The 23,479-nt window shown below is 41.3% G+C and overlaps 1 protein-coding gene across 2 annotated transcripts in view; it reads right to left on the bottom strand.

Moving 5' to 3' along the window:
* Nucleotides 1-23,479, bottom strand: part of LOC149250742 (Zn-dependent exopeptidases superfamily protein) — a 346,388-nt gene that overhangs the window by 309,250 nt on the left and 13,659 nt on the right. For both annotated transcript variants that reach the window (XM_089459228.1, XM_089459227.1), the window contains exons 2-6: nucleotides 5,418-5,531; nucleotides 4,852-4,969; nucleotides 4,344-4,426; nucleotides 4,164-4,240; nucleotides 3,887-3,964 (exon numbers count right to left, since the gene is read on the bottom strand). In XM_089459228.1, coding sequence (XP_089315354.1) covers nucleotides 3,887-3,964; nucleotides 4,164-4,240; nucleotides 4,344-4,426; nucleotides 4,852-4,969; nucleotides 5,418-5,531 — 470 coding nt within the window. The remainder of the gene's footprint in view (nucleotides 1-3,886; nucleotides 3,965-4,163; nucleotides 4,241-4,343; nucleotides 4,427-4,851; nucleotides 4,970-5,417; nucleotides 5,532-23,479) is intronic.

Below are 23,479 nucleotides of genomic sequence, written 5' to 3'. Positions count from 1 at the left end.
TTTGCAGTAGCAAATACTCGTGATAATGACAAGGATGGAGAAATGCCAGGGGTTGTTGCATCACTTGTTTTGAATGGAGGCTTGTGGTTTGAAAGTATAACTAGAAGGAAGGATACAAGACAAGTGAGCAATCTTCATTCTTTAAAGCAGGGGGACAACTTTTGCAGCACCCGAACTTGCAATTGTTTGAGGACAAACAATGTTGGGAAGGGGGGATTGTAATGTCACTTTCTAATTAATCGCCCTAAGGAGGACGAAATAGCCTATCCAACCCCATAGGCTATAGCCTTAATAAAGGGGGGAACCCAAATTTTTCCAACGTCAGTGCAACATTACGTAAATGTTGGGTCGATTGGGGCAAAAACACCCAAAATTGGGGGTTGCATTCACAACTCCTCACATTTGAGAGCCCGTGAAGGAATCTATAAATATAAGAGAGTTAGGATCGAGTTGGATCATCAAGTTGGATTAGAATTTCTCTGATTTTCTTGAGCCTGAGGCTCTGACACCTTTAAGAGCCCTTTTCCTTGTCTAGTTTTGTTAGTGAAAGATTCCACCCTAGCTAGCCCTTCCTGATTTTGGTGGTGAAAGATTCAGCGAAATTGTTTGAAAACTTTCTTTGTTTTGGCACAGCAGCCTTTTTTGGAAACCACTTGGATCTGTTTGGGTTAGTAGAATCAATATTTTAAGGACAGTCAGCACTGTCAAGGCCAACAGAAGCTTTCTCCCTGAAAAAACCCTACCAAAATCCTCCTTGAGGCTAATGATAAAGGTTTAGTGAAATGTTTGACGAATCTGCAGACTGCAAGGCCAAGGGCTACAAGACCGTAGGACAGTGCCGCGGGGCCAAATTTTTGTTCTGTGACAGAGAAAATTTATGTTTTGTCACATCGAACCTGAAGTTGTTTACAAGGTTTAGAGCTGCGGGTACCCTCAGGAAAACCAGTCAAACCCTAGTGAAGCTACCCTCTAGGTCTGTGGGTTATTTTCAAGTCAAGTCAGACTCCTGTTGCAGTAAAGCTCAGGAGCACAAAGGACACTAAATCGATACATCATACTTGGATTGGTTAATATATTAGAATTACAGTTAAATATTGGTTTATTTTGTTGACATTGCAAATCAGCTAGATTATTGGATACATTCACTATTTATTGGGCACTTAGCCCTAACTTATTGTGCGGTTAAAGAATCATATTGTTGTTGAAGTTATTTATTGTTGTTAGGAATCTTTATGCTACTTAATGATGTCTACTATTAAATGAATGAGTGTATGTGCATTGTTGTTGTTTAAAATTTTGAAATATATTGAAGAAACCCTAGACAGAATAGAAATCCTAAGGGTAAAATTACTACACTCTTTATGGCATAGCATTTGTTTTATCCCTTAAAATGAGACAGTTTCTAGGTCATGGGATTAGGACATGCAAAAGTTCCTTATGATGAGATGGAGAATCAAGTGCTCATAAATCGGGTGATGGCGAGTCAAGGGGTAGAGTTCATGCTAGGCTTTTGCCCACATGCTCATCTGAAAATTTCAACTATTGCAGCAACTGGAAATTATTCTTCTAACTATAAATTAATTAACAGCTAATTTGCCCACACAAACAACAAATAATTCACAACTGCAATTTTCACCAAATTAAATTCTGCAGAAGATAAATTGGACTCTGAGAAAACACTGGCACACACACAATAAATGACACATTTGTTTTTGGACAAATGTCCCCAGAAAAACCCAACTTGGGAAAATCGGTGTAGTAGCTGAGGGTTTTAATTATTAAGCAGCAATGAAATAATCTTAGTACAATCTAGATGCAGAAAATCTGGCAATCCTGCAAAGAAAATACTGGCAAAAATCTAGTGAGGAATTTTTCCTCACCCCACAAGTAACCCGGGCTCTAACTGCTATTGAAAAACCAACTTTGCGCGGGTCTTTGTCACCATAGCACATTCCTTCCCACGCTCTGTCTGAATCAGCTGCCAAACAAGTCGTCCTGCCTATTGTTGACTGGGAAGTTGTTTCTATGACACTCTAGAAAATCTTCTCGACCTCTGGAACTAAAAACTAGCTTCTCTCTAGCAAAATCGAACTGCCTCTTAGAGGCTTCTACGTAGCCTCCCTGTGGCTATCTCTGCCTCTTTGCAAAGTACTCACCGGATCTGCAAAATCTTCCTCCTTAAGCCTCACTATCTTTGCCCCTCTGTCTTTGCTTCCCTTCTCTTACTTGAACTCTTCCAGCAACTACTGTTACTCTCTGGAGAAATCGAACTGCCCAAGGAAATCGATCTCTTGTGCGTATTCTCCATCTACCCATCGACCTCCTCTTATAATCTTTTGTTGGGACTCCAACAGCCAATATTAACACTTAATCAACAGCTAATATCATTTCTGGATCGATCTGTGTGAGTTTCTAGATGATTCACACCTTTCTCAATTAATACTAATTATTTAACCACGTTTCTTAAGTTTAGACTTGGGGAATATTAAAAAATATGCTAATAATCTAATTGAGACACTTCTAGGTGGAATTTCCAAAAATGATTTCTGGGTTATGGAAAACTCGTGTTTTAGCCTCTCCACAAAGTTTCGAGACTAAAACACCTTCAATGCTACAAATTCTAACAGCTCACTTTTGTCCTAGCATTCTTTTGCATTTAAACCTTTTCTTTTTCTTTTGTCGTGGCCATCTCTTGCTTTTTCATTCTTTTAGTTGCATCAACCTCTAGGGCAAAGTTTTCTGGTCTGACTCAAGGATGTGGATATGTAATGCCAAATTCTAGCGAACCAATGACAGTTAACTTGAAGGATGGAGATGGTATCAAAGAAATGATGTGACATGGAAGGTGTTAACTGTTAAGTATGGAAAGGGTAATAGACATGTTGCTTCAATCCAAGTTTTCCAAGTATTTCCCCTCCTATGACCCTAAGGCCTTAGACGAGGTCCGACTGGACTAGGGCTAAAGATTAATCCCCCTGGTAAGGTTAGAGAACAAGTTTACAATCAAGATCAATCAATCACCCAGACCACCCCTTTATCCATGTCCAAATGCCCAAAACATTAAGTAAAAGCACTCGATCGCAAAATGGTTTAAGTACTTGTTGAGTGGCAGCCCACCTTCATCCAAGAAGAATGTCGGATGGTGAGAGGTGCATGATTGGTGCAGTCTGCAGATGGTAGATAGAACTGGCATATCATCATCAATGAGCAAATGTGTAGGATTTCTGGCTGGTTGGCTGGCCAAAATAGGAGAAAAAATTCTCCTATAGGGTTACCCATTTTGGTGGGCAACAATAACTTTATCATGTATCAAATTTGACTTTTAGAAATCCCAGGTAGTTTTTTGGGGAGAGGTCAAATAATTTTTGCATTTTTTGTAAATTTTTCAATTTCAAATCTTTTTGCCATCCCCTTTTCCCCATCCACTAGAAATTTAGGGGTAACCAACCATCTTCATTGAAGCTCGTCTCCCATCCTTTTGTCCCCGCATCCTGGAAACTCACTGCAACATAGGTTAAAACTTAAAATCAAGCTTCCTATTCTATGGATTTATTGCTCCTTTCTCACCATCCCACCTAAAGAAATTTTAATTTTAAAAATGGGTAAATGGAACTAATAACACGTTGTTACAGCTGCTTTAGATAGAAAATCATAAAACTTAACAATGTTACTCAATTCTAATTTCCGACGAAGTGAGATTATCAAATTATGTTTTCTGACTACAAAATAGGCATATTTAAATTTAAATTTCACAAAGTTAACAACAGCCTCTCATATTTGATTTTAAATAACAAACATGAAAGAGAAAGATTTGCATAAACAAGCAAAGAATTCTTATGACCACACGCATAGTAAAATAGCAAGTCAAAAAAAGTTAACATGCTACCTCTTGCAAAACTGCAGTGCTATCTTGAGACAGCATAAAGACAGGAAAGTTGTAGCTATGTTGCAGAATGCCACCTCCCTACAATAAAAGACAGATGTAAACTTCCGTGCTAGTGCTCATTTATATTCCTATTAACTAATAAATTCTCCTCGATGGTCTGAACTGAAGCAGGTACCTCATTTTAAAATCAATATATCCTATAAGTTCACTTCTTCTTGATCTTTAAGTTAAAGCTTTGACATACATTCACAACATCATTGAAGGAGCCAAAACTTACAACGGGATTCCATAAATAGGTCTTGTTCTCATAAGGGGCAAATTCAGCCTGTGGAAACGTCTTATCAGGAGAAAACCCTGCAAAACACAGAATTTTGTCAGAATCAAGTCACGAAGAGTGCTCCAAAGAATTCGGAGGATGTAAACAAGTAAATCAGGAAAGGATTTCCATCTTAATTACCTGGTGCATGAATCTGATTCCCAAAACCATACTCAATAAATAGCCCTGCTACTTGCTGAGCAAACCCAGGTTCTTCTAATATCCTAAAACATAACAAAATTGTAAAAAAGGAAATGAATATTTATTAATAAAGATTCATTAAAATTTAAAATGTAACTCCATTTCAGAGTTTTCCAAATTGATTTTCTTTGCATGTCTGATTTCTAGTAGTGACCTGAATAGCACCACAAACTAACACCCACCCTGCAACTAAAAGGTAACATAAATCACATATTGTAATGAAACCCAGGTTGTGCCATAACAGCTAGAAGTTAATTTTATTTACTATTGAGATCTAGACTAATAAGAATGATAAAATCTGTGGAAGGAGGAAGTAGGAAAACAGTATATCCTTCTCAAAGTGTTTGTATTGTCAATAAACAAGATATCTTCTGATATGTATGGTATGATTCATCTCAAAAGAAAACCAGGATAAAATAAATGGCTACAACCAAAGGTCCAAGCCTGCCTGTTGAAAACAGCTTCCATTTCATGTGAAGGCAAAAGAAGAGCTAAAGGTTGATCCAGATGTTCCCCAGCATTTTCAAGTCGCTTTATTGGAGCAGTAACTTTTACACGACCTGGATCTGTGTACATGAAAGTAGCTCGAGTTGTCAAAAAAAATGGTTCAAGCAATACACAAAATGACAATTCAAGCATCTGCATATGTGTGTGTGTGAGCATGGTTACAGAGTAAGGCATCACAGTAACCTAGCAGCATAGTTGACAACTAACATTTCAGACGAAAATGATGGACAGCGAGCCAAAAGGTATCATGATGCAGTATTTAAGGGAAAATATTTGAACTGAGTCTGAATTTTTGTTTGTTGATGTCTCATAAAGTGTAAAAGATGTACTTCTTACCTGAAAAGAAAACAAATTGAGTAGCTCTTCTATTAGCAAATTCATACTAACCCACCAAAATCTTGGAACATCCAACTTATTTTGGGACATTATACAATCCTTCTGATTAATGTAAATGTCTTACTCGATAAAAATTATGAATAAAACATAGGTAAAGAGAACAAAAGTTACTTGCGCATCCAATTTCACCCGAAAGATTCAAAAGCCTCACGCAAGGAGTTCCATCAACTGTTATATACATGGCCCTTTCAAGCTCTGGAACTGATTCTATGGAGCTCTGTTGCACTGAGATCAACAACAGTAATGTCACAAAACAAAAATATTTATCAAGGATCAAGTCTTAATCAGCTGCTAAAACAAGATCAGTAATTCCTGTTCTATTCCAACAACTTCAGTTAGATTAAAACATTAAAAAAAAATATTTCAAAGATTGATACCAATTATAATCTGCATCCCACAAAAACAATAATGAAAAGTATGAACATTAAATGAATTATATGCACCTCTACAAGAGATTTACAGTGGGGGATTTTCATATTTAGTGATGAAAACAAACAAAGAACGTTCCAGTTTGCTCCAGCCAAGAGAACGTTATAAAGTTCAAAGTGACAACCATTACAGATACCTTGCTAGCCCAAAAGGAATATGGAAGGCAGGTACGTGGACTCTTATATCATACCTATTTGTGAAGTTACCATGATAATGCATATAACTGTTTGTTATCTACTGTACACACCTTATCTAATATATATTCACTGCATAAATAGTTTCCATAGTGATGTATAAACTGGGAGTTGTTGTAGGATCCAAGCCAAGATAGGCTATCCAGGGCTGTCACATTTTCCAAGGGGGCACTCTAACAGACTTAACACCATTACTGGTAGGAAGGTCAGAAGCATGATTCTTTTGGAAATGAACCACTAGAAGAAATATAGTTTGCAGGAAAATATGGCACACCTTAAGTATGAGGCGTCACTCAAACTCATAATTGCCAGTACTCACAAGTAGGGCAAGTATGCAATGATGCTCTTCTAGGTGAAATATACACAACCTGCCCGGCAATTATAAAAACCAAAGTGCTCAATCAAACATTCAGACTCACAATTCAAGGCAATTTGATTTTCATTACTGATACAGTCTCTTGCAGGAGTTTCAATTCAAAAACCTCCTTTCTTCAGTCACTCTCAAACCCCTCAATCTATCTCTCAGGCATTCTATCACTCTTTCAGAGTGAGGTGGTGTGCACTGTGAACTACAGCAAAAGCTGGTTGCAAGGATGAAGCACACAAGAGACAGGATCATGAGATTGGCAACAGAATGATAGTCAGCTCTCAGCACAGATCAAAGAAGGTCAAATCGAAAAGAGTACTTTTACTTAATGTTTTGGTCATTTATTATCGATAAAGGGGTGATCTGGATGATTGACCAATCTTGACTTTAAACTTGTTCTCTCACCTTACCAATGGGAGGTTAATCTTTAGCCCTAGTCCAATGGGACCCCCTCTAAGGCCATAAGGTTATAGGAGGGGCACTACTTAGAAGACCTGAATTGAAATGGTGTGTTCATTCTCCCTTTACATTAATTAACATTTTCCATTTCACATTATTATCCCTTGATACCACTTCCATTTTCTGGGCTTAATTGTCATTGTTTCATTGGGATTCGGCACCCTCTAATCCACATCCTTGACTAGGACCAGAAAGCATTGCCCTGAGGTTGACGTGGCTAAAAGAATTAAAAGCATAATATGGCCACAATGAAAGAAAAACAAAAGTAAAAATGCAAAAGATGGTCGGGACATAAGCTAGTGTGTGGGCAAAAGCCTAACATGAGCTCTACCCTCCTCATTGGCCATCACCCAGTTCTTGAACAGTGAGCACTTGATGCTCCATTTCATCAAAAGGAACCCTTGCATGTCCCAACCCTGATGAGCGATAAACTACCTCATCTTAAAGGGTAAATTAAATGCTACATCATAAAAAGCAAGCTTTGATCCTTGAGCTATGCACCAAAATACAAAGCATTATCAAAAAGAAGTAAATGGTGCACCAGACGGGTGGAAAAAGCTAGCCAGGTAGGGTAACTCCTGCATCCACAATTGCTCCCTGCATTACATCTATACAATCAGCATGTGGACTCCCACTAGTTGGTCCCCTGACCATGGCACTTGGCCATGAAGTCTGTCCCCCATTGCCACTTACTTAAACCAATGCCTATTAATTGAAGGGTTAACCTTGGAAATGCCACTTCCCCTTGGGGGTTGGGAGCACCTGATAGGGTTGACCACTTAGCCACCCCTACAAAAGTAGGGAACACCTTTACGACACTTGGTCTAATTAGATATTTGAAGGTGATACTGGTTTGACGTATTAATATGCCCTTAACACTTCAGTATGGTCCGCTTAGATGCACTTATGATCTTAGTCTCTAATGGATGGGTGCTTTCACTTGAGTTTGAGTTAGTTTTTCTAGGTGGTCCGGAGCAACAGAGCCCTTGAAGGCACGCTACTCCACATGATGCCCAAGCCATACATTAAATTTCAAAGAGCATGATGACTTAGTGGATGCAACATTGCCCACTTTTGGCAGAGCTTTGGGCCTTTTGATGGCTTGAGCAATTGATACATCCCATAGCACCCCCAAGAGCCAAACGTTAGGCTTCTCTTGCCTAGGATGGAGGATTCTTGATGATGTACCAGTGGACCCAACATGCCCCCAGGCTAGCCTTGACACCACTTGATGGGCATGCCATGATCTATGACCTTTATGAGGATGGTCATCCTTAGGATGATTGAGAGGGCTTGTTTTAGCTAATGGAGCCCTAACACTAGAGAGAAGATTTTGGACCCCTAGAGTTGTTTTGTTGCTTGATTTGGGGAATTTCCTCAATGGAGGATGATCATGATGCTTGGAGACATTTTCAACCTTGTCTTCGCCTTGATGGAGAATTTGGAGCCTTAAAAGGGCATGATGTCATCATCTTTTTAGGCCTACGGTTCACATAAGTGGGCTTATTTTGGCATATGTTGTTGTAAATCTAGTGGGTTGGCTTGTAACCCAATTTTACTTTTTGTCCACTCAAAATCAAACTTGTGTAGGGGCCTTTACCTAGAAATTAGAAGAGGTAGACCTCATTTCACCTCTCTCATTTGTTCATTCTCACTTGTGTGGAATTTGGCCTCTTAAAGAACTCGACCTAGCTACCTATACTTCATTACTTTGTGGAGATGTGATCTTATGCGGATTATTGGCTATTGGAGACTAGTGCTTGTTGTGGAGATGCCATTTTGGGATGTAAAAGCCATGTTCTTGGATATATCGTGAGTACCTTTTGTTGAATATCATTTATGATCATTGCATATAATGAATATTGCTAGGGTTTCTATGTTCCATGTCTAAATGCTTATGTTTATATGAAATCCTCGGTAAATTTTGCATGCTTTCATTTTGTATCCTTGAACTCCCTAGAGGACCTCCTAGTGAGTTTTCTCTAGTGAATTTATCCCCTAATAAAGTGATAGTTAGGGTTAGCAAGTGAAAACATAGGGTTTTCTTCCTTACTCCCTGTTACCTACTATATGCACCTAGCAGGAAATAAAGACTCCATGACCCAATGGACACAGCACCAGCGAAATTTTTCAAGTTCAAAAGACCAGCAGGGCAATTTTGCCCCTTCTCTCTCTATTCTTCTATCTTCTCTCTCTTCTTTCTTCATGCAAACTCGTACCCCCATGGGGGAGTTGTTAAAAATGTCACTAGCACGATGAACCTATGTAAAATACTTAAACCCTTGGGACTTGGTTACTAAGGAAGTTGCTTCAGAGTGTTTTTTTCACTTAATTAATTATTTATGCTTTTCAGTGGTAAATAAATAATTGAGATTTTTTACTTACAACCTCCAAAGTTGGAGTGTGTCTTAATAACTAGGCCTTGAGTGTGTTTTCTAAGTCTAGGGTCAATGTATATTACCATGCTAGGCATTATCTTGAGTCTCGCAAAATTGCATTAGGTTTTAGTAGGATTTTTTAATAATTAAAAATTTCCAACAAGACAAGAATTTTTAATTAAAATTTATGTAAAAGATAAAAAAGTGGTGTTAGGAAATGTTGTGTGGCATGTGAGTATTCGTTTTTCATCCTTAGAGTACCAACATTATTCTAATACCCGCTTTGGGGTGTAAAATATTAACTTTTCCTCACAAAAAAATCACTTTTGCTCAAAAAGTGGGGCAAAAGACAAGAAAAATTAGAATTAAATAAATTGGGAACATGCCAAAGACATGTTCCTAGTCAACTTAATCTCTGAACCACTTGTGAGTGAAATGAAGAGTGAGTTAGATGCCACCTCAAGAGCACGAATTGAAGGATAAATCAAGAAGTTGAGTTTGTGGCCAGCTAGACCGAGTTGATGCCCACAAATTTGGGGGTCAATTTGGTGCATTTATGGAGGGTCGAGTTACACTAGTTGAGAGGTTGAGTTCAAACTTGTGTAAGGTTGATTTGACGACGAGTTTGAAGGAGAGTTGGGTAGGGCATGTGGCAAGCCACTCTAACTCCACTCTACACTTGGCCTACGCAGCCCTTCCTTGTGCATACGCAGCCCCTTCAAGGAGATAAACAGCAAGTCATCTTTGCCACTTGGGGAACTCGTCCCTCTTCATTGGGATCATCAATCACAATGGGATCTCCCATTTTCTTATAAATTGTAATGCTTGCCTCTTGTGCAAGCTAGTGTTGGAAGCTTGAGAGCTTGGGGAAGTGATGTTGTTTTATAAATGTTCCATCATTGATTAACAAAAAGAAGGCTTCGAAGGCTTATGGTGTTGTGATTTATGTGTTTTGCTTGGAGCTTTTCTTGAGGTAACCTTGTATTATTTCATTGCATTGTTTTTGAGTTTGTAATCTAGGCCTTAATAGGGGCATGTTGTAAAAAAGGAGAAGACAAACAATTGTTTGTTTGTCTTCTTGATAGTTTGCATTATTGAATTGAAATTTACATGTGTTTCTTGGTTGAATAGCATGTTTACTCATTTTCATTATGGAAGCTACACCTATGATTACTAATCTCTTGGCAAGATCCTAAGTTTTACAAGTTACTCTAGTTTTGAAGATTGGGGACCTCCTCGGTTGGAGCATCCATCGTCAAACACAAATGAAGCATTATTCCCACTCAACATCAAGTGCCTCCAAGTGCCTTTGAAGGCCCCATTCCTCTCTTACATTTACTTCACACAAATTCTCAAAAATATTATTCAATCAATTTTCGTTCGATTTCCAAGAGTTTTTGTACTAACAAAATTTTAATATTCCAAGATGATTTTGAGCACTTTTCACTTGGATTTGCTTGCTCGTTTTTAGCAAATCAGCAATTTTACAAGAGGATATGCTCGCAAAATTTCACCAAATTTGAAGATCTAAAGCATCTAGAGGAGACCTACAACCATCTACTTTTTAAAACAAGCATTTCTTACACCATTGTAACCTAACAAAACCATTTTTCTCCCTTAAGGGATACCATCACTACTAAGCATTGTAATCTTGAGGGAGCTAAGAGAGTCTCTTAGGCATCGCAATCCCCCTTACCCAACAGGGGGAGCCTCTTGTGTCTTGTGTCTCATTTCATGGTGTGTTCATTGGGCCAAAATTTACTTAACACCGCAAATTATTTGAGTAGATTTAAATTTCACAAATAGATTTTATTTTATGCTTTAGATTAGATTTCAATTTTGCAAAGAGTAATGAACCCCATCAAGCTCTCTTATGCTCTTCGTCATTGCAAGCCTAGCTTGATCCTTGCACGGTACCCAAAAAGAGCTTGTTGGTTGATCTATTTTAATAGGGAAAACCGCTTTGTCTTTATTGTAAGATTGGGGGGAAAGTAACGGTTGACCTGTGAAATCATGATAGCAGCTAGTTTCCCCTATTGTTGGATCTCCTGACAACTGGCTGACTTGTGAAATCAGGGGAGCACTAATTAAAGCGAAGCTTCCTCCCGTTGGATCTCCTTGCAACCCTCTCTACATCATTTGAAGGATAAAGATTAAAGGGAAACACACCTTAGGTTAGATTTATTTTTCTTACAATCACATATCTCCATTGTGCACTCATATAGATCACCACATATCCATCATTTCACAATCAACCAATTTATCTAAATCCAAGTGAAATCTAACTTAATACAATTTACCAAGAACATTCTCCACAACATTTACTTTTACGGCATTAGGTTAATATTTCATTTGCCAGATTTACTCTTAAGCAAGCAACTTCTCTTGAAAGCCTATAAGGAAACTCTAATTGTGCATTCCTTTTATTTAATTTCTCCCCTCACAAGAAAAATAGTTAGGGTTGTGAAAGTGGATGCCCTAGTCATCCCCCCTTACTCCATCAAAGTCTCTTCCATGAAATTTAGCCCTAGAAGACTCCACTAAACCCTTGTAGAATAAAGCACTAACCTTTGTTGTGTTGATCATCCATAAATTTTATTGAATTTTTTCCTTTATTTCTTGTTCCTAAATATCTAGGGTTAGTTGCTAGGGTTTTAGGGCAATTTTTTGCATAAAAGAAAATTTTTGTGAGTTGTTTGTGGCTCATAATTTAGGAATTGCATTTATAAAACATATAAAGGCAAAATCTAGCATAGTGTATTGTCAATACCTCCTATTTAGGGATGACGTCACACTTGTTTGTTGTTTATGCATACATTTCAACCATTAAAATCAACTTCCTAGCCCTAATCATAGCATCCATTGAAAGGCATTTGTTCCTCTTTGTGGATCATCAATGGAAGGCCTTTTCTTTGGGTTGTCATATAGCATTGTGCCCTTTATTATTGCATATCAATCAAACCCTAACTTATAGCAGCCTTATCTTTGGTCTAGACATAGATTATTTGAATGTTGATTTAGAATATCTAGGCCTCTCTAGGCTTTGCCAGTACTTTGCGCATATTATAGACCTATTGTCCATCACCTTTAGCCATAGCATTAGAATACCCTTTAGGTGATCTAGGGAAGCCTCCCTTGTGGTTAAATACCACTAAAGAGCAGGAGAAAGATTGCTAAGGTTATAGCGGCAACCCTTTCTCTTGTTGCCATAAGGTCTAGCCCCACCTAGTGAGGCTTTGCACTAGGCCTACTAGATTTTGAGGCAACAAGGACTCTTAATTTTTGAACCTTAATTGTAGTTTCTTTGTCTGATGCAGTTTTTCTTGGCTTCATATTACAAATTCACATTATGAAATGTGTTATATGATAACAAGTATGTAAGATGAACATGAACATTTGTATATAGTAAATTTGGATGCCTTAAATTTGCTAATTTGTTTCTATTAAATTTGTATACAAAGGGAGGAGGCAAGTTCAACAACCAACTTGAAACCCTCTTCCCATTTCCTGTTTATAGTAGCATAGGCTCAAATGGAGACCCTGGCAAAATGAGCTCTTTAAAGATTTGAAACTGCCTTTATAAGAGCAATCACACATTCACAAACAAATTAGAGTAGAGTGATCAATGATGTGGAATCAAATTCCACAAATAGGGATATGCCATTGTAGTAATATTTTGTAATACATCACATAGATATCAACCACAAACCAAAGAGGTTCCACAAGGCATGACACCAATACCGCCTACGATGTTGATACTAGAGTGAGGGAGTATGCTATCACATCAATACGGGGACTTGCACCCCAAAGCTTGCTTCCTGATTGGCAAACATTTTGGTGCAGTAATGTCTTATAAAACCCCTTTGTCTCACAATTGTTCTGCAGGTGGGATTATTCACACGTTAACACACACACAAAACAAGAGTAGAGTAATTACTAATGTGGGACAAAATCCCACCATAGCTTGTAATATATCGCATAAATAATAACCTCGAGGCAAAGAGGACCTGCATGGCTTGAGATCAATTCCACTGACAATGTTAGTACTTGAGTGAGGGAGCATGCTATCACATTGACCGGGAGATTTATGATTAGACTTAGTGAGTTGTGGTAATTTAAGATTCATCTTAGTTGTTTGTGTAATGGTGGAAAATAATTATGTAAACAAGTTTAACTACATTATTACAATCCAAGTTACGACATGTTTCATCTTGTTTATATTCTTTGTAACTGATAACATGAATAAAATGCACTCTTTGGGTTTTTAATGGATGCCATATCTTTCAACATATTACCAAAACCAACCACAAGGCCCCTTCATAAACAATGACCAAATATTTGGAAAATCTGCTAACTTAATTGCCTGATTTTGTAGCTTTGTTTTAAGCAGTAAGTGATGCTTTTCATTTTAAAAGATGTCATATTTTCTATGCTTTTGCTCAAGATATAATCATTCATGCACCTCACTTGAAGTCCTTTATCTTTTATCATGTATTCTCATATCGTACATGACATACCAGTCAATTTAATGTTGCATTTGTATACATGTTTGGTTGTGTTGTATTTTCCTTTGGGAAACCTACTAAGAAACAAGGAAGATCATGGATTGAATGCTAAAGGAAATAAGCAGGCCCTTTTAGCTGAGTGACGAAAAGCTTTTGAGCTTGAAAGATATTATTCGTTCTAACCAAGTAATGGATTGTTTAGTGGTCTGCGAGTGCTAACGGTGTATAGCATAGTTAGTGATACAGAAGTTTGATTAACCTTAAACATACAAGCACCTCATTTTTTTTTGTAAGTAAGACTGAGATTATATTAGATCTGAGAATCAAAAAAGCATACATTATTGTTTTTCAAAGGTTGAGCAGACTGAAATCCAGACCATCTGCAGAAGTTTTCAACCTTTGACACTCTGTATTGTCTGAAGCTAGTGACTCTACCAAACTGAAAACTAGATTTAGATACAAAATTAAGGCCAAAACACTCCTCGGGGGAGTTGCCCGAGGAATGTCTATGTAATTGACAAGCAGGGTGGGCAACAGCCAAGCCCTGTTTAAACTATTGAGACATGCATTCTAGCGCCCTTTGGTCAAAGATAACAAAAAGGAGACAAAAATTCCAGAGCATTAAACTTAACTAAAGGGACTAGTCTTCTCCCACCATGATGGGTTCTGCTTGCGACCCGCTCGCTTGAACCCCATCCTACTTAAAGTTGTCGGGGTTGGGGAGAGAGCTACCGTCCCCTCCATGCTTTTTGTTAGCGTTGCGCTTAAGCCTGTCATAATGAGGCAAATCCCTGGTTATGAATTCCTTATGGTGCACCGACTCCACATAGGTTCGTGAACTTTGCATCTAGTAGGTCCAATTTCTCCTCAAGGGCTTTCCTGTCCTGATTTTTTCCTGCATTGCCAAACTCAAGAGAGTTTTCATACTCCAAGCGAGCTCGATTGTACGCCTATAGAGATTTTCGCGAGCTGTAGTCTTTCCTACATTCGAAATCCAATTAATTGTTCCTCCACAGCCTCAGTGTTGGTATTCCTCTTGATTTCCACCACTTGCTCCTCAAGCTAACTGATGTATGCTTTTACCTCTGGCGAAATAGTGTTGAGAAAGATGAGGGTCGCTTGATGGGCCGCAATCTCAGCCCTAGTTCTTAGACGCATGCCTTCCTGCCTCCAGTGGGCTATACTGCGACCTCTCAGTCTGCGGCTCGAGGAGGAGGCTCTGACAGAGGGGTACGAGCCATTAGGGGTCTACTAGTGAAGCAATAGCAGAGGGACCTAGAGCACTAGAGGGTTGTAGTTATGGGGGTAGTGGACGAGGGGCGGTTTGCAAAGAACCAAGCAGAGGTGAAAATAGGAAAGCAAGGCAGGCTCGAAAGGGGAAAAAGTCGAGCGTCATTGTATTTAGAAGGCCAAGAATAATTATGCAAACTTCAATGCGACAATTCATATGTACAGCAATATCTACTTCAGAATTCGAGTAATTCAATCTATTGATGGGTGGATGAGGTAGGAGGCGGCTCCAATCATTCATATTCTTAGAGTTCAAGGGTTCATTAAGAGCTTCAAGTTAGGAGAGGCGTGTGAGGGATTTCAAAGCACCCTCTCCGTAATTCGCATACGTTTCCATCATGAAGAGGGTTGCTAGTTGGAAGGAGAGACTGGAAGCCCTTGAGAACCACTACCATCCTTGTCCTTTCGATAGAGATCTTCACATTCCTAACGCAGCTTGCCCTCAATTAAATCTTGCCATGCATGAGAGTTGAATGTGTCATTGCCATATGTCCCCTCATTAGCAAGTCTGTCAGCCAAGGAATTCGCCTTACGCTTGATAGCTTGGAAGTAGACCCCACTAAGAACCATGATGTGGTCATGAATGCATTGAAGAATCTTGGAAAGACGCCAGTTGGCAGTCACTTTTTTCAGCAGGGTGCCATTCTGTGATTTGCGGGTAGCAAGGGTGGCCACCACAGAATCCCCTTCGACAACCAGCGGAACGAAATGGTGAGTCTTTGCAAGGTTGAGTCCATGCTCCAGAGCCTGCAACTCAACCGCATTGTTTACACTGAGCCCTATTTTTCCATAGGAGATCCAGAGAATTTCATCATTATGGTTCCAAAACATTCTCCACAACATTTACTTTTACAGCATTAGATTAATATTTCATTTGCCAGATTTACTCTTAAGCAAGCAACTTCTCTTGGAAGCCTATAAGGAAACTCTAATTGTGCATTCCTTATATTTAATTTCTCCCCTCACAAGAAAAATAGTTAGGGTTTTGAAAGTGGATGCCCTAGTCATCCCCCCTTACTCCATCAAAGTCTCTTCCATGAAATTTAGCCCTAGAAGACTCCACTAAACCTTCATAGAATAAAGCACTAATCTTTGTTGTGTTGATCATCCATAAATTTTATTGAACTTTTTCCTTTATTTCTTGTTCCTATACATCTAGGGTTAGTTGCTAGGGTTTCTGGGCAATTTTTTGCATAAAAGTGAATTTGTGTTAGTTGTTTGTGGCTCATAATTTAGGAATTGCATTTATAAAACATATAAAGGCAAAATCTAGCATAGTGCATTGTCAATACCTCCTATTTAGGGATGACGTCGCACTTGTTTGTTGTTTATGCATACATTTCAGCCATTAAAATCAACTTCCTAGCCCTAATCATAGCGTCCATTGGAAGGTCTTTGTTCCTCTTTGTGGATCATCATTGGAAGGCCTTTTCTTTGGGTTGTCATATAGCATTGTGCACTTTATTATTGCATATCAATCAAACCCTAACTTATAGCAGCCTTATCTTTGGTCTAGACATAGAGTATTTGAATGTTGGTTTAGAATATCTAGGCCTATCTAGGCTTTGCCAGTACTTTGTGCATATTATAGACCTATTGCCCATCACCTTTAGCTATAGCATTACAATACCCTTTAGGTGATCTAGGGAAGCCTCCCTTGTGGTTAAACACCACTAAAGAGCAGGAGAAAGATTGATAAGGTTATAGCGGCAACCCTTTCTCTGGTTGCCATAAGGTCTAGCCCCACCTAGTGAGGCTTTGCACTAGGCCTACTAGATTTTGAGGCAACAGGGACTCTTAATTTTTGAACCTTAATTGTAGTTCCTTTGTCTAATGCAGTTTTTCTTGGCTTCATATTGCAAATTCACATTATGAAATGTGTTATATGATAACATGTAAGATGAACATGAACATTTGTATATAGTAAATTTGGATGCCTTACATTTGTTAAATTGTTTCTATAAAATTTGTATAAAAAGGGAGGAGGCAAGTTCAACAACCAACTTGAAACCCTCTTCCCATTTCCTGTTTATAGTAGCATAGGCTCAAATGGAGACCCCGGCAAAATGAGCTCTTTAAAGATTTGAAACTGCCTTTATAAGAGCAATCACACATTCACAAACAAATTAGAGTAGGGTGATCGATGATGTGGAATCAAATTCCACAAATAGGGATATGCTATTGTAATAATATTTTGTAATACATCACATAGATATCAACCACAAACCAAAGATCCACAAGGCATGACACCAATACCGCCTACGATGTTGATACTATAGTGAGGGAGTATGCTATCACATCAATACGGGGACTTGCACCCCAAAGCTTGCTTCCTGATTGGCAAACATTCTGGTGCAGTAATGTCTTATAAAACCCCTTTGTCTCACAATTGTTATGCAGGTGGGATTATTCAAAAGTTAACACACACACAAAACAAGAGTAGAGTATTTACTAATGTGGGACAAAATCCCACCATAGCTTGTAATACATTGCATAAATAATAATGTAATATTCCTAATTAGGCATGGCTAATTGGAATATTCAATTTTGTTCAATTTTTGCCTTCTATAGTTATTTGTAAATAAAAAAAGTGAGGAAAGGGGACATAACTCACTTTTAGAATAAAAAGTCACTTCCTAGTAGCACAACGTTGTGACTTAAAGGGGGCCAAAGGGGGACGCAGAAATGGAGCCCACGCAGACACATGGAGGGACTACGCAGGAGGTTAGAAACACGTGGCAAGAGGGGAATCACGCAAGAGGAGGTGAGCCTTGGGATTGAGAGAGGCAAAGGCTATAAAAGAGAGAGGAGCCCCCACATTTGGACCATTCCTGTTATGAGCATTTGTGATAGTCATTCCGACTTAGAGCACGCTGGTTGTTTAGCTAGTCTGCAGCACTGTTTAGTGCATTGAGTGCCTCCGTTCGAAGATCTCACCCTTAGCCCCAAGGGACTTCGAGTGCCTACTCAGGCAAGGTATTTCCATTGGCATTCCAGCAATAGTTTCATCAGCATTTCAACCGCAGTTTCATCAGTGTTTTGGAGGACTGTGCAGCACTAAGAGGAGGACGCAGTTCTTTCTGGCAGGAGTCTGGGTTGAGGGTTTGCAGGAGGATTTGTGCTGAGAGGTAGAGCAAGGGATCAGCTCTTGCATATTGGAGAGTTTTGGCAGGGGTTTCAGGCAGTTTTCTGGAGGGTTTCATTTAGTGGCAGCGCAGAGCATTGAGGGACTGCGCAGAACCCCAAGGGGGTGATTTTCGAGGGTTGGCCATTTCAGAAAAGCTTTTTGGGCTGTTCTGGGTTTCTTGAGTATAGTCCGATTCCAGAGTTTCAACCTTTTCTGAGGAGGGGAGTAGCCCCAAATCCTCATTTGATTTCTAGCAGCAGCAGCAACACGGCAGTTCTCCAGCAGCTTGGACGCAGTTCAGAGAGGGGCCATTCCTTTGCTATTCTGAGTGTATTTCTTCACTTGCCTGGTGCAAGTCGAGGTGCCATCTTCCTAATCACCTCCTGTACTCATTCTATTACTCAGTATAATAAAATGGCTTAGCATTCTCTCTGCGTTTCTTGAGTATCTGCTTATGGTTATATTATTATATGTTGCATCATTGTTATTTGTATCTCTTTGAGCATTCTCAGCTATTATACCACTTGTGTGTTTCTCGTATACTCTTAGACAAAGTCTTGGAAGGGCCGGGTAGCCTCCGAATCTCGTCCTCTTTTCAGAGGCAACATATCTAGTAAATGCCCTCCCAGTCCATCTCTGGTTGGAGTTTTGCTTGTGTTTGAGGAATATTCTTGGTAAGGGATATTACAGTGGTATCAGAGCATAGATCTGGCTCAGCCTGTGGAGCTAGCAATCTATGACACCGGGGAAAAAACCCTATATCTGTTACAGAGGTCGGAGGTACAGAGACACTAGGCGTAGGTTGGAGAACACTTACGGAGAGGGAGACTGTGTTCCGGTGGTGGACGCAGAACAAGAGGAGCCTGTGGTAGACGCAGAACAGAGGGAGCCTGTGGTGGACGCAGAGCGGGAGGCTCCGATGGCAGATGATGACGGGAAGAGATTTGCGGATATGCTCCTCAAATCAGTGCAGGATCTGTCGAGGCAGATTGAGGTGATGGGGCAGAGATTCACGGCAGTAGAGGCCAGACAACGTGAGAGCCCACGGGTTTTCCAGGTTGGTGAGGGATCAGGTGCATCCCACCATTTGCCAGAGCAGCGTGATACTACGCAACAGGTGGCCTCACATGCCCCTACACGCTCTACCATGCCCACTTTCTTAGGAGCAGACATGGGGGCCGTAGCCCAGCAGGAGGCAGAGCCCGGACATATGGGCGATTATTTTGCAGAGTACCAGGCCTATGGGCAGGAGTTCAGGGAAGCCCTCTCATTCAGAGATTTTGTTCAGCTCCAGCGAGATAGTAGACCCCGCGACCATCACAAAGGGTATCGACATTACCATGATGGTGACACCCACCGTGCAGCGAGTAGATTCCACTTGCCTACGTTTGATGGTTCATCAAACAATTCGGCAAAATCTTGGGTGGAGAAGCTGGACATTTATTTTTAGCTTAACCAAATGTCGGAGACAGAGGCCATCAAGGTGGCAACATTGCACTTGGATGGTGAAGCCCAAGATTGGTGGTTTCATGGGATGGTTACACTCGGGCACTCCACAGTGATGACATATGCTGAGTTTACCAGGAGATTGATGGAGCGATTTGATCGGAGGGATCCAAAGCGGCATTTTGTTGAGTTGACGAGGCTCAAACAGACAGGGAGCCCAGAGACTTACATTGCACATTTCTTGAGGGTCTCCGTGATGGTGCCAAACCTATCCACGGCACGAAGGATCTATATGTATGTTGAGGGGTTAGCAGAGCCACTTCGGGGTCTAGTCCGATCCACTAGACCAGCCACACTCCAAGATGCTATCAGCAGGACCCGGGACTTACAGGATGTCTTACCCACAAGACAAACTTTCCAGTCTAAGGGGAAGGATGTGAGGATTCCACCTCCAAAGGGGAATCCAAGACGAGTACAGATTGATGACGATGTCAGGAGGGAACTAAAGAAGAAGCGGTTGCGCTTCACATGTCAGGAGCTGTGGGCACCAGGACATAGATGTGCTGCTGACAAAGCACATTTTATTGAGGTCTTCTCCGAGAGCAGTGGAGAAGAGGATGACGAGGATGATGTGGAGGCAGGAGATAGCCATGCCGTACAGGGACCTTTGTCACCTCCACCGCCAGCAGGAGGTGGTGAATCTTTTGCACCCACTGGAGGGGCCCTTGCAGCGTTGCAAGGAGTTCCCAAGTATCTGACGCTACGCGTACGAGGGACAGTACGTGGCCAGCGAGTATCAGTTTTGGTTGACAGTGGGGCGACCCACAACTTCATCGATGCACAGATGGTTGAGCGGAGAGGTATACAGACAGAGAGCTTCGATGGGTTTTCAGTCTTGGTCCCAGGAGATCAGACCATGACGTGTACTCGTTATGTCCTAGAGCTTTCAGTGACGATGGGCACCTACACATTGACTGACCACTTTTTCGTGGTCGATATTCCGGACACCAACATGTTACTGGGTGTTCAGTGGCTTATCACTCTAGATAAGGTCACGACGGATTGGAAGACCCTAGAGATGGAGTGGGATGATGAGAAGACAGGGAGGCATGAGAAGATACGGGGACAGCACACATATCCGCCTCAGACTGTTTCGGCTCATCGGATGGAGGCAGTCTTCCGGAAGGGAGACATAGAGTGGGCAGTGGAGCTGCGTGCATCAGAGGCAGGGACTACAGGGCAAACGGTACATCTAGAGATACAGTATATCCTTGATCGGTATGCCATAGTGTTTGGGGAGATTCCACGAGGACAGCCACTGGATCAGGGGTTTGAGCACACCATCGAGCCTGAGCAGGGCATACAGGCCATGATTACCACCCCCTATAGGCACCCCAAGGCCTATCAGGATGAGATTGAGCGGGCTATCCAGGAGTTGCTGGCTCTTGGGCACATCCGACCGAGCACGAGTCCTTTTGCTTCTTCTGTGGTGTTGGTGAAGAAGAAGGACGGTACATTGAGGATGTGCATTGACTACAGGGCCATTAGAGAGAGGTTCTCATGGAAGGGCCTCAAGGAGGACGTACTCCAGCACATCCGGGAGTGCGATGTTTGCCAGAGGAACAAGGGAGGGATGAACCATCCCGCGGGTTTATTGCAGCCTCTTCCCATTCTAGAGGGGAAATGGGAGAGTATTTCGATGGACTTCATCATAGGGTTGCCCATGGTAGAGGGCAAGGATTATATCTTTGTCGTCGTTGATCGACTGACGAAGTACGCACATTTTTTTGCTATATCCGCACACTATACAGTAGCACAAGTGGCCGAGTTGTTCTTCAGGGAGATCTTCAAGCTACATGGTCTTCCTAAGACCATCGTCAGTGATAGGGACAGCCGTTTCATGGGCGGGTTTTGGCAAGAGCTTTTCCGGTTGGTGGGGACGGAGTTGACACCGAGTACCAGTTATCACCCACAGACGGATGGGCAAACAGAGATAATTAACAAGTAGCTGGAGGGCTACTTGCATAACTATGTCAGTGGGCAGCAGCGAGCATCGTTGAAGTGGCTGCATCTGGGGGAGTACTGCTACAATACTACACATCACATGTCCATTGGTATATCACCATTCTATGCCTTATATGGGTATCATCCTCTATCTTTTGTTGACGTGATGTTTGGTGATAGCAGGGCTCATAGAGCCAAGTTTGGATCCAAGAGAGTCAGGATATCCTCCGAGCTCTCAAGGATAACATGGCTATAGCGCAGAACTAGCAGAGGATGTATACCGACAGGGGTCGGGTGGAGAGACAGTTCGAGGTAGGGGACATGGTCTACCTACGATTACAGCCATACCGACAGTCATCACTGAAGCAGAAGGGGGCTGAGAAGCTCAAGCCCCGCTTTTATGGGCCATACAGGGTGATACGCAGGATTGGACAGGTTGCATATGAGTTGGAGCTGCCCCAAGGCAGCAAGATTCATAACATTTTTCATGTATCATGCCTGAAGAAGGCATTGGGGCAGCAGGTGACAGTGACAGATGAGCTACCACCCATGGATGATGAGGGGCATTTGGTATTGCAGCCGGAGGCTATCATTGATACCAGGGAGAGGCAGCTGCGAAGCAGGACGGTCCGGGAATTCTTGGTGAGGTGGAAGAATTTGCCGGATGAGGATGCCACTTGGGAGAGTGAGAAGATCTTACAGCATCCATCACTTCAGTTGCTTGAGGACAAGCAACATTTTGCCGGGGGAGACTGTAATATTCCTAATTAGCCATGGCTAATTGGAATATTCGATTTTGTTCAATTTTTGCCTTCTATAGTTATTTGTAAATAAAAAAAGTGAGGAAGGGGGATATAACTCACTTTTAGAATAAAAAGTCACTTCCTAGTAGCACAACGTTGTGACTTAAAGGGGAGCCAAGGGGGCCAAAGGGGGACGCAGAAATGGAGCCCACGCAGACACATGGAGGGACTGCGCAGGAGGGAAGAAACACGTGGCAAGAGGGGAATCACGCAGGAGGAGGTGAGCCTTGGGATTAAGAGAGGCAAAGGCTATAAAAGAGAGAGGAGCCCCCTCATTTGGATCATTCCTGTTATGAGCAGTTGTGATAGTCATTTCGACTTAGAGCATGCTATCTGTTTAGCTAGTCTGCAGCACTGTTTAGTTCATTGAGTGTCTCCGTTCGGAGATCTCACCCTTAGCCCCGGGGGACTTCGAGTGCCTGCTCGGGCAAGGTATTTCCACTGGCATTCCAGCAGTGGTTTCATCAGCATCTCAACAGCAGTTTCATCAGCGTTTTGGAGCAGCACTGAGAGGAGGACACAGTTCTTTCTGGTAGGAGTCTGGGTTGAGGGTTTGCAGGAGGATTTGTGCTGAGAGGTAGAGCAAGGGATCAGCTCTTGCATATTGGAGAGTTTTGGCAGGGGTTTCAGGCAGTTTTCTGGAGGGTTTCATTCAGTGGCAGCGCAAAGCATTGAGGGACTGCGCAAAACCCCAAGGGGGTGATTTTCGGGGGTCGGCCATTTCAGAAAAGCTTTCTGGGCTTTTCTGGGTTTCTTGAGTAGAGTCCGATTCCAAAGTTTCAGCCTTTTTTGAGGAGGGGAGCAGCCCCAAATCCTCATTTGATTTCTAGCAACAGCAACAGCTTGGACGCAGTTCAGAGAGGGGCCATTCCTTTGCTATTCTGAGTGTATTTCTTCACTTGCCTGGTGCAAGTCGAGGTGCCATCTTCCTGATCACCTCTTGTACTCATTCTATTACTCAGTATAATAAAATGGCTCAACATTCTCTCTGCATTTCTTGAGTATCTGCTTATGATTATATTATTATATGTTGCATCATTGTTATTTGTATCTCTTTGAGCATTCTCGGCTATTATACCACTTGTGTGTTTCTCATATACTCTTAGACAGAGTCTGGAAAGGGCCAGGTAGCCTCCAGATCTCGTCCTCTTTTCAGAGGCGACATATCTGG

The sequence above is a fragment of the Pinus tabuliformis genome, chromosome 7, assembly GCF_031772625.1.
Source record: "Pinus tabuliformis cultivar Carrire ecotype Pingquan chromosome 7, CPIR1, whole genome shotgun sequence".
NCBI classification, from domain to species: Eukaryota; Viridiplantae; Streptophyta; class Pinopsida; order Pinales; family Pinaceae; genus Pinus; species Pinus tabuliformis.
This window is presented reverse-complemented; position numbering and strand designations above follow the sequence as displayed.